General features: G+C 54.7%; 1 protein-coding gene across 1 annotated transcript; it reads left to right on the forward strand.

The window, feature by feature from the left end:
- The first annotated feature begins 6,389 nt into the window (after positions 1-6,389).
- LBX1 (ladybird homeobox 1) lies at positions 6,390-7,745 on the forward strand. Its single transcript, XM_031597651.2, has 2 exons — positions 6,390-7,093; positions 7,246-7,745. The coding sequence occupies exons 1-2, from the start codon at positions 6,769-6,771 to the stop codon at positions 7,743-7,745; spliced, it is 825 nt and encodes a 274-aa protein (XP_031453511.1). The 5' UTR covers positions 6,390-6,768.
- The last annotated feature ends 3,311 nt before the right edge of the window (positions 7,746-11,056 follow it).

The raw sequence follows: 11,056 nt of genomic DNA on the forward strand, positions 1-11,056 counted from the left end.
TGACTGACTTTTGATCGTATCCAGGCAGGATCCGGCCCCGCGTGTCGCTGCACATTTGGCATCAGCAAAGAGTTTCTTTCCACACCTGTAAAAAGCAGCAGAACTAAGTAGACCCCGAGGAGAGTTCAAGCAGAAAAATGGGAGAGATCTAAAGGCTGTTCACTACACATGCTTTACTGAGCGCCCAGGAAAAAAAAGGAAAAAAAAAAAGAAAAAAGAAAAAGAAAAAAGAAAAGCCCAGGCAGTGAAGTGCAAGCATTGCAGTGATTGTACATCAGGTGGAAAAGAGCCCTGGGTGCAGGCAGGGCAAAGTGGGAACTCAGTGCCATGAACTGAGCGAGGCAGAGGGAGATGGCCTGGCCCTAGGATGCTCCGAGGTGGAACTGCTGAAGATGAGACACTTCTGCAGTGATACTGAACCTCAGACTTTGGAGTTTAAGTCACTTTCTGAGCAGAGATTAGCAAAATGTCAAGTAGAGGTCTGTTACATAGAGATTTTTTTCACCCCAGCCTCATGCAGGGAGCTCCTCTCTCTCCCCATCACACCAAGGTGCAGTGTCTGAGCCAGGAGCCAGCCCAGCCCCACAGCACTGTTGGTACAGGTGCACCATAAGCTGAGAGCAGCTATTGCACAGTGTGGGCTGGGTGAGGTTTGAGAACCCTCTGAGTTTTTATTTTATTTTATTTTATTTTATTTTATTTTACTTTATTTTATTAAGATCTGGTGAGAGAAACAGGGATACGAGAAGAGCAAAGCTAGGCTAGGGAGCAGGGAGGGGTGCTACACGGCGCTGCAGTTCAGAAGGGAAACAACAGCTGCCATCTGAGGGCTTGCAAACTCACCCACATGTGATTTCAAAGACATGTGAAGTACTGTTTGACCCTGCTGCTCATTGCTACCCCCTCATTCCAGGTTCCCAGAGGGACAAGGAAGTGAAGGGACTGACTTTATGGACAGTTGTATTTTAATTCCTAGTAGCATTTTATCACTGGGGGAAGAGTTGAATTCTGCCCTAAGAAATCCTTGGGGGCCCAAATCTGGTCCAAGCTCACTCCCCTGGTAGGTGGAAGGGTAACAGAACTGGGCATGGCCAACCCATCACTCCAGCAGTATCGGTGTCTTGGACTCCATAGGACTGTCCCTGGGTATTGTGCCCATCGTGTCCCTCGGTGGCCCAAGGGAGATGGGTGGGGGGAGGGGTCCATGGGCTGGAAACCCCCCACTGACATGGCAGTGCCCATGCCCGTAAAGGTTCTGTGGGGCTGGATAGGGTAGGATGAAGAAAAGGAAGGCTGGGGAAACAGCATAAAAAGAAGAGAGGTGGAGGGAGGGTGGAGGGAGCAGCCTGGCAGCACACAAAGTTGAAAGAGATGATGGGCAAACTCCGGCAGTGCCTCCCGCTCCTCATCTCGGTACTGCTTTTGCAAGGGGTGGGAATATTAGTTTTTAATTAATTTCCTCACTGCAGTTGCTGGAAGAGGAGGAGGGAGGGGGATCACCTTCAGAAAAGAAATACAAATAACTGCTTTAACAGGAAACTTTTGCTGCTGTAATTTATTGGAAGCCGAAATGAGCTCCGATTACATTATCCACCCGCACTGTGCGGCACCGCGTACTTCGGATATTGCGCTATAATCCAATGACTGCTCCTGAATTATTAACAGCCAGTTGTTATTAGAAGAAGTTGCCTGCCTTATTTCCGCCATTCTCGCTCCCCCCCCCCCCACGCCCTATATTAAGTTTCAATTGATTCCCCACACCTCCTCCTGCCCCCCAAAAAAGGGCCTTCGCCTCCTTCAGAGCTGCCACACACGTTACATAGATTTGGCAGCCCGGTGAATTATTCACACATGCCGGGAGCGGAGGAGATATTACAGATCTCGGAGGAGCCAGTGCGGTTCGGCTGTCACAGCCCCGTGTCGCTGTCCCCCCCACCCCCACCCCCTCGGCCAACAAAGTTTTGTCCAGAGCCAAATCGCAGGGCAGGGGGACCCCTGTGCCGTCCTCATCTGGGGGAAGTGGTCCCGTCTGCTCTCTGTCCCGGGATGGAGAAGGGACGAGCGCACCCATCGAAATACTTAAAAATAAAATACATCAAGTTCTCGCCTTGCCAGGCCATGGACAGGCACGTCGCGGCTGTTCTTCCTGGGAGCCCGCGTCCTACTGGATTGCCGGGGCTGGAAATGAAAATACTGGAGTTAAAAAGAATAAAAATGCACCGAGCTGCTCCCTTCGGAGCTCCCTGCGGCGACTGCAGGACGGCCCGATCCCGCTGCTCCCCGGCCGGGTGAGAGCCCGTGTCCAAAGAGAGGGGCCCACAGGGCTCGCTGCTCCTCGCAGGGCTCAGCCCCGGGAGACCCGACCTCCCCTCGAGGGTCCATCGCTGCACTAAGGGCGGGGTCTGCGCTGATCCCCAACATCAGTGGACGCGTCTCGGGAGTTGTGTAAGCTTTGTATTTGGGACTGGTTTGCGGGATCTAGGATCCCCTATTTTTCCTTGCCCCAGGTCCTAGGCACCCTGCCCGGGAGCACCCCTGCTTATAGCTGCTCCGGCTCTTGCCCAAATCCACAGCGCGGCCGTGCCCAGCTCCCCTCACGGACTTCAGAAACAAGTTGGAAACAAGGCGGGCGGGGGATGTCCGCACCTCGCAGCTCCTCCTGCCCCGACGCCGCCGCCTCGCCCTAGCAGTTGGTTTGTAAACGAAACACCAGAGCTGTTCCCCGCTTCTCCGCTTTGGGCTGTGGTTCCTGGGCAGAGGGTTTCTTCCTCTGCGAGTGGGCTGGGGCAGAGCTTCGCCCCGCGCTCCGCAGCCCCTCCAGTGTCCCGCATCCGGACCCCCGGGGGAGCGCGGTTTTGGAACCGGGCAGGGCCGTGTGCGGGAGCCGCGCTGCAGCCGGGCCGGGCCGGGCCGGGAGCGCTGCCTCTGGCCCCAACTCCTCGGGCGGCTGCGGGCGCTCGGGTCACGTTTATTTTTGGTGCAGCAAAGTTTTTTTCCCCCCACAAGGGAAAGGATTTGCGAGGGGAGGAAGGAGCGGACGACAGCTACAAAACGACTGCCGCAGATCGGCTGCCCCGAGGGGCTTTTCCCCAGACCCGCCGGGCTCCCCGGGCCCCCCGCACCCCTCCTCAGCAGAGGCGGGGACCGGCGGGTGCGCACCTCGCGGGGATTGTTTTCTGATGGGATCGAGAAGCCTCCCCTCCTCTTCCGGACTCGCAGCCCCAAAAGTAGGGGAGGGGGCTTCGAGAAACCCCCCTCCTCCCCTTCGGCCCAACTTCCACCCATCCCCCGCCTATTTGCTCGGATCCCGGCTCTCCAGCCCTGCCCCGTGCGGGATGTTGTGCCAGGACTCCGCTCTCGCTGTCAGCCGAGGGCACGGAGCTGCTTCTCCCCGCGCTGCTAACAGGGAGCAACGCGTTTCGGGCACTCAAACAGGGCAGACATAACTGGGAGCCGTGCACGGCTCAGCTATGTCGGGAAAGGAGGTGTCATTTGTACGCAGTTACTTTGGTGATCAACACTTGAATGATTTATGCCGCCCGCTTTAATTCTAGCGCTGTGACATTTTCCTGGACAAAAGCGGGCCGAGTGCAGCCAAAGCAGAGCAGCCCCTGCAGAACCGCTCCGCGCAACGCTCTTGGGGGAAAGAAGGGGGGGGGGGAGGGGAGGGACCTCTCTGCTACCCCAGAACCCCCAGGGAGCTGCGCCTCTAAAGGTGCCCACCCGGAGCCGGGGGGTTCCGCACGTCCCCGGGAGTTTCGGGTTTTCTGCTCCGCGGAAAGGCCGCTGCTGCCCTCGCATTTCTCTCTGGAGAAAGGCAAAGTCCCGGTGCGGCACCTCCCCGACGGCTCCGGAGACCCCCTCGTAACCCCCAGCCCCGCTTCCCTCTCAGCCCCAAACTTTTCCAGGAGGAGTCTGGCATAATCGGGGGCAGGGGTGTGAAATTCTCCCATTGAGGGCGTTTTTCCGCGAACGACCCCAAAATGAGGAGAGAAGAATCGCCGTCGGGGCGGGCAGGAGAAGAGCCCGAAGGATGTGAAGTTTGGAGCAGGCGGCAGGATCCGCCCCGGGCTGCTCGCGGAGGGAGGGGAGACTCGATGGGGCTGCGGGGTGCGGAGGGTCTCTAATTCGGGGCTGGTTCCCAATCGGACTGCTAAAATAAAATACAATAAATTTCAGTGCGGAAAGGTGTTGCTGAGCTGTTCCGCTAAGCCAGGTCAGGGGCAAACCTGTTTGTCCGTCCCCTCGTTGTTGGCCACCCCTGGAGTGTATACACGGGGTCTCTGTACGGATTTGAGAAAGCTGCGGCGATGGCAAAAGGAGCGCAGGGGACAAACCAACACCACAAAGGGTCTGCAGCCGAGAGCGCAGCGGACAGGGGTCGGTCGGACTCCGCCGGGGGAGTGGCGTCGGCCCCCATCCCAGATGTCCCATTCCCAGCGGTGTGATATTTTGGGAGGGGGGGGTGGAGGAGAAGGGCAGGCGCAAGGCCTGAGCTGAGCTGAGCTCCTCGCACACAGCGCCCGAGCCACCGCCTCCCAGGGACAGGCAAACGAACAGGGACCCCCCAGCACCACGAACCTGCCCTGAGGCTGCCGCCCGCCTCCCCCCTCCACCCCCCCGCACTCCACCCGTTTTGGTTTCGTTGGAATAAAAAAAAAAAAATAGAAAGAAAGAAAAAAAAGGAAGTGGGGAGCACTCAAATCTCTGCCCCCAGCTCGGGCAGAGAAGGGGAGATGCGGACTGCGGGCCCTGCAGGAAAACCCGGAATCTTTGCATCTCTTCGCAGTTACCAGCACAGTTTGTCCCCTGCCCTGCGTTTTTTTTTCCCCCCTTCCTTTCTTTTTTTTTTTTTTTTTTTTTTTCCCATCCTTAAAAAATAAAATAAATTAAATAAAATCTCGTTTCTGTAATTATAACACCAGCACCCCCGGCTGAGTTCTCAATAAAACCCGGATCCTGACATAAAACGCCACGCTGGAAAATAATGCGAGGGGACACAAGGGAGAGGAGGAAAGTCTCTAATTGGTTAAAATATGTTTAAATCACTTCATAAAACCCAAGCAAAGCGAAGCAAATAATCCACCTAGCAAAGCAAAGAAGCCCGGCGATTTAGAATCAGTGTAATTCGCTCCCCCCCGACCGGCTCCCCCCCAGCTCCTCGCAGTATTTGATATGATGAATAACCCAATATAGGCCTTTAAAAATAGGTCACTGCATAAAGAGACTCCCAGAGAGCTATAAAAAATGGGAAGAGGGCGCTTTAAGGAGAGAAGCCATTTGCTTCTTTTGTGCTTGTTTGGTACCTACAGCGGCCTGGGAGCCGCCAGCCGAGGTGAGCAGGGAAAGTTGGGGCCGGAGCCGGCGTTGGGATCTCCTCCTGCAGCGCCCGGACCCCCCCGTCGAGCCGCGGGTTGTGTGCGGGGAGAACTGCGGACATCCCCCCCCCTCCACGGGCCGGCCGGCCGTCCCCCCTCGGTCCCCGTGCTTTGTCTCCTGGCCCTCTAACAAATTATAAGCCCTCCCCCCACGGGAGCCTCCAAACCGCGGGAGAGACCGCAGCCCCACACGCAGAAACTTCCAGGGGGGTCCGAGCCCCCCACGGCCCCGCGCCCCGCTCCGGTGTAGGGCGCCGGGAAACAGCAGCACCACCGATGCGGCGGTGTTGGGGTTTCATTGGAAAGGAAAGGTCTGCCTTACCTGGAGACACGTTCTCCCCTTCTTCCCCTCACTAAAACAGCACAAGGGCTCCGGGTTGAGCCGGAGAGAGACGTTTGAAATAAAGTAGAAGCCGAAATTTAGAGGAGGGAGAAACAGAAAAAAAGAAAAAAAAATCTCTATTAAAAATAATAATAATAAAGTAAAATATTTTTTTTAAAAGATGCCTCCGTATTTTTGTTTTGTTATTATTATTATTCACTCTGCCGTATTACCCCGATGCAATAAAGGCTGCTTTGTAATGTAATTTAAAAATATATATGTCCTAACAAATAGCAGGGCCCGAATATGACAAGTGCATTCAGCATTATAATTCAACCGGGCTCCACCTCCATACCGCCTCCTAATTAATGGGTCTCCGAACTTGCAAAAGCCTGCATTGGACAGAGCGGGAGAGAGCGAGCGAGAGAGAGAGAGGGCGAAAAGTGTCATTGAAGATAATTGATTACCTCCCAATCAACAATAACTTGTTAGCAATAGTCAATTACCCCGTCTCTTCTCGTCTCTTTCCCCCCGGTCCGAGGGCTCGGTGCGAGGGCTGCTCTGCCCCTCTTCGAAGTCTTCTTTTTTTTATACATTTCTACGTATCTTTTTTTATTTTTCATTTTTGTTTTTTTTTTTAATTTTTGATTACGTGTCGGGGAGGTGAGGGGAGGGGGGGAGGAATCCTCTTTTTTGGGGGGAGAGGGCAGGGAAAGTGCAGCGATTTGGGGTGTTTCTTAAAATAGCAGCCGGGAAGAGGAAGAGAGAGAGGAGGGAGAGAGAGAGAGAAGAGAGAGAGTGAGAAGAGAGAGAGAGAGAGAGGGAAAAAATCCGCTCCCGAAGCCCCGGGACAGAGGCGCGGCGCGACCACCTCCGGCGCGGGACCGACGGCCGCTCCGCTCCGCGCTCCGCTCCCCGCGGCCGCCCCCCTTCCCCCCCCGACGTGGCCGCGGCCGGACCCGGAGCTGCGCTTCAACTTTTGCTCGCCGCCTCCCCGAGCTCTTCTCCCCGCGGCAGCGCATCCCCGGAGCGGGTGGGGAAGGCAGCCCCGCGCCGCCCGGCCCCACCATGACTTCCAAAGAAGAAGCCAAGCCTTCCTCGGGGGAAGAACGACGGAGGAGCCCTTTGGATCACCTCCCGCCTCCGGCTAACTCCAACAAACCCCTCACCCCTTTCAGCATCGAGGACATCCTCAACAAGCCGTCGGTGCGGAGGAGTTACGCGCTGTGCGGGACGGCCCACCTGCTGTCCGCCGCCGAGAAGCACCCCGCGGCCGGGCTGCCGCTGTCGGGCCGGGCGCTGCTCTCGCAGACGTCGCCGCTGTGCGCCCTGGAGGAGCTGGCCAGCAAAACCTTCAAGGGGCTGGAAGTCAGCGTGCTGCAGGCGGCCGAAGGTAAGGCGAGGACGGGGTGCGGGGGTCCCGTCGGGGGGCGGCGGTGCGCGCAGCCGAGGGCGCGCGGAGAGGAGCGGGGGATCCGGGAGGGCCGGGGAAGGAGGGGGGGGGGTTGTTCGGGGCGAGGTGGCAATGTGACGGCTCGTCGGCAGGAAGGGACGGGATGACGATCTTCGGGCAGCGGCAGACGCCGAAGAAGCGTCGGAAGTCTCGGACGGCCTTCACCAACCATCAGATCTACGAGCTGGAGAAGCGTTTCCTCTACCAAAAATACCTGTCGCCGGCGGACCGGGACCAGATCGCCCAGCAGCTGGGGCTCACCAACGCCCAGGTCATCACCTGGTTCCAGAACCGCCGCGCCAAGCTCAAACGCGACCTGGAGGAGATGAAGGCCGACGTGGAGTCGGCCAAGAAGCTGGGCCCCAACCCCGCCGTGGACATCGTGGCCTTGGCCGAGCTGGAGCCCAGCGCCGAGGGCCGGGGCAAAGCGCGGCCCGGTTCCCCGCCGCCCCCCCCCGCCGCCCGGGATCCCGGCGCCCCGCCGCCGCCCCGCCCCGCCTCGCCCCCCACGGAGCGGCCCCGCAGCCGCCGGGACAGCGAGGAGGAGGAGGACGAGGAGGAGGAGGACGTGGAGATCGACGTGGATGACTGAGGGGCGGCCGGCGGGCCTCCCACCTCCCCCCCCCGCGCCCCCCAGCCCCGGCCCATCGCCCCGCTCTCCCCCCACACGCAGCCCCGGCAAATCGAGAGCTCCAACCCGGCACCCCCGGGCCGGGCCGGGCCGCTTCTCTCCTCGGTCACAGCAATAAGCGGCTGCGCTCACCCACACCGCAAAACCGTAGGGCGCAGAGTCGGTCTGTCCCTCCGCCCGTACATCTTTGGAATGGTGCAATTACGGACGGCTTCTGTATAAATATTTAAACGTATATATTGGATTTCTTTTTCCTCCTTCCCCTTCTTTTCGAGGTTTCGGTTACGATTTCTTTTTGTACCAGCTAACCACGGGCATTCTTTTATCCGCAACCCGGCGCCGAGCCGAGTTCCGGGCGCTGAAACGAGCCACGTTCGGGGAAATTTGGGTGATCCTTAACCCGGCGACAGCACAAAATTCGCGACTTCTCCTTCCTTGCATGTCTCAAATGTGCACGAATCGATTTGATGCTTTTTTTTTTCCCCTTAAAAAAAAATCAACATTTTTTTTCCCCTTCGCAATTTTGGGAACTTGGGGACGGGTTATAACGCAAGCTGAATACGATAATCCTTTCTTTTCCTTTTTCATTTTTCCCCTAGAGCATAGATTTGCCCCCCGTGCGATTTCTGCCTCGTTTTACCCATTAAAGGCTATTTTTACCGTTTTTTTTCCTGCTATCGCTGTGCTTTTGTGAAGAAGCTGCCTTTCGTATTTTTGATATGAAGGTGGTAAGAAACGAAACAAATCAAAACAAAATTAAAAAAAAAAAAAAAAAGAAAAGAAAATAATAATTAAAAAAAAATCCTAGAATTATTTTTTACTCTTTTTAGAAATTTTTTTGCATGCTCCGGAAATAAAAAGGGCGAACCCCGAGATCGATACATTTAAATATTACGCTGTAAATTAAAATAAAATGTACAGATTTAAGATCTGGGTTATTTTTTTTTTCCTTTTTTTCTTTCGTTTGAGTTGTACAAACCCGACAGGCCTGCTATTTAAGTTCCGATAGGGACAGTGTCGCTTTATTTACCGTCTCTTAGAATTGTACAGATAGCTCTTTTTTTTTTCTTTTTTTCTTTTTTTTTTTTTTCCGATACAATAAAATCTTTACCATTTTAATACACTCCCGACGTCCTTCTTTGCGAGCTGAACCCCCACCCCGTTCTCATTTCAAGTTCCCGGAGCCGCAGCACCCGCGGGGAAGGAAGGAGCACCTGAGAGAACTCCCAGCCTTCGGGCTCCTTTTTCTTCTCCTCCTTCTCCCCGAGCCCGGCGGTGCCGCTCCGTCCCCACCGCGGGGCTGAGCGCCGCGCACCTCCGCACCCCCCGACGGCCGAAGCAGAGGGGAAAGGAAGGGGGGAAAAGGGGAGAGGAAGGGGCCGCCCCCACCCGCCGGGACAAAGGATGTCGGCCGGGGGGAGCCGACCGCTGCCGGCCTGGAGCTGCGGGGCGCGGGGCTGGGAAATGGGCCCGGTACCCTTTTTCCCCCTTTTTTTTTTTTTTTTTTTCTTCTCTCCTTTCTTTCATTTTATTTCCTCTCTTTTTTCTTTTCCTTCCTCTTCCCCTCCCCTCCCCGTTTTTTTTTTTTTTTTCCCTTTCTTCTTTTTTCTTCTTTTTCCATTCTCTTCACTTATTTATTTATTTCCCCTCCTTCAAAATGAAGCTTCTTCCCCTTTTTGGCAGCGTGACCCTCCTTTGCAGGCTCGCATCGCGCGTTTCTCTCTATTCTTCGTAAAATTTATGTGAGAAAGACAAATCTGGTGTACAGTGGCACAGCTCCGCCGAGCAGTGCCCGGATAGCACGGGGCTGCTTTGCTTTGCGGGCTGGGTTGGTCTTTTTTTTTTTTTTTTTTTTTTTCGGTCCAGTTTCTCCGAGGCTAAATAAATCTTTCTCCTCTTTGAGAATGGATGGGGTTGTAATTTTTAGCGTAAAGCATGAAAACTGGGGACAAATGAGCCCTCTTCTCTGAAGTGACAAGCGACAATGGAGCATATACAGCCTCCTGCGGTTCGCCATGCTGAAACAAGCGTGCCCCTCCGCAGCACAGAGAAGGCGAGCGCTTGGAGACCATATGGTTTTTGAATTTTCTTCACAATTTCCAGACAATTTGATGGATTAGGTTAACCCTCCCTTCCACTGTTTAACTCCGCAACAATGGGAGCAGAGCTGTTCTCCCTTCGTCGGGGCATCTGTGCGCTTCTATTCTTCTCGCTTTCTCTCTTGGTATTTGGAACAAGCCTATGAATTACAATGAAATCCACTTTTCTTTCGTACCGTTTGGAAGAGCACTTGTTTTCCGCCCTCACGCCCCCATCCCCTTTTTTTTTATTATTATTATTTTTCCCCCTCCCAACGATAGCTTTGACTTCTGTCCAGATCCCTCGCAAAGCCTTCAATCTTGTCCTTAAGTGTTTTTATGCTAAACAGGCACATCGTAAATGCTGAGAAACTGTGACATTTATGTGAAGATCTAGTTAAAGGGCTTTATTTGTTTGCTTTATCTCTTCTTTTTTCTCCCCATTCCCTCTCCACCCTCCTCCTCCCCCCCTTCCCCCCCCCCCCCCCATCCCCTCCCTCCCCTCAGTCTTTTATCCTTTTGTCTTGGAATGGATTTAATGAGGCTGCAAACACTACAATTCAATATAACCAAGAAATTAAAAGAAAAAAAAAGGCTCGGAGTTCATTTGGATTTGGGATCTATGGACTCCTGTGTGCAAACAGAGGCGACGCGGGGCCGAGCTTCTCGTTTGCCACACGTGGATGGGGCGGGCTGGTAAATAAAGCCTCCAACGAAGGGCTGCGGCGTGCTCCTTTGGCTCGGCCCTATTTGCAAACAGCCGGGATCGGGGCGATTGCATTTGCGTACCGAAAAAAAAAAAAAAAAAAAAAAAGAAAGAAAGAAAAAGAAAGAAAGAAAGAAAAAAAAAAGAAAAAAAAAAGCAGCTGGAATTGGGGTGATTTCATTTGCGTACCAAAAACAAACAAAAAAATCTTTTATATGTTTTTAGCTCCAAACCCAAGGGCCGGCTTGTGCCCCCCGTTTGTCACGCATTTTTTCCCTATCTGGGTGTGTATTGCTCGGGGTTTGCTCTCCCTCGCAGTGCAGGTGCCGCTCGGCCGGGTGGGGTTCCTTATCTTTTCACCTTGTTTTAATGTCTCTCTCTCTGTCTCTCCGCAGCAGCAATAGGTGACGGCGCCGGATCGGGCCCTATGGGACTGACCCACCGCAACCCCCGGGCGGCTCCCAGCGCTGCTGCCGGCAAAACCCCTC

This window comes from Phasianus colchicus, chromosome 8 (genome assembly GCF_987193195.1).
Source record: "Phasianus colchicus chromosome 8, bPhaCol1.hap1.1, whole genome shotgun sequence".
NCBI lineage: Eukaryota > Metazoa > Chordata > Aves > Galliformes > Phasianidae > Phasianus > Phasianus colchicus.

Bases quoted from the DNA above. Each gene is read 5' to 3' on its own strand.
- LBX1 (XM_031597651.2), top strand. From the start codon at position 6,769: ATGACTTCCAAAGAAGAAGCCAAGCCTTCCTCGGGGGAAGAACGACGG. The intron at 7,094-7,245 runs GTAAGGCGAGGA...GCTCGTCGGCAG, and splicing joins CGTGCTGCAGGCGGCCGAAG to GAAGGGACGGGATGACGATC.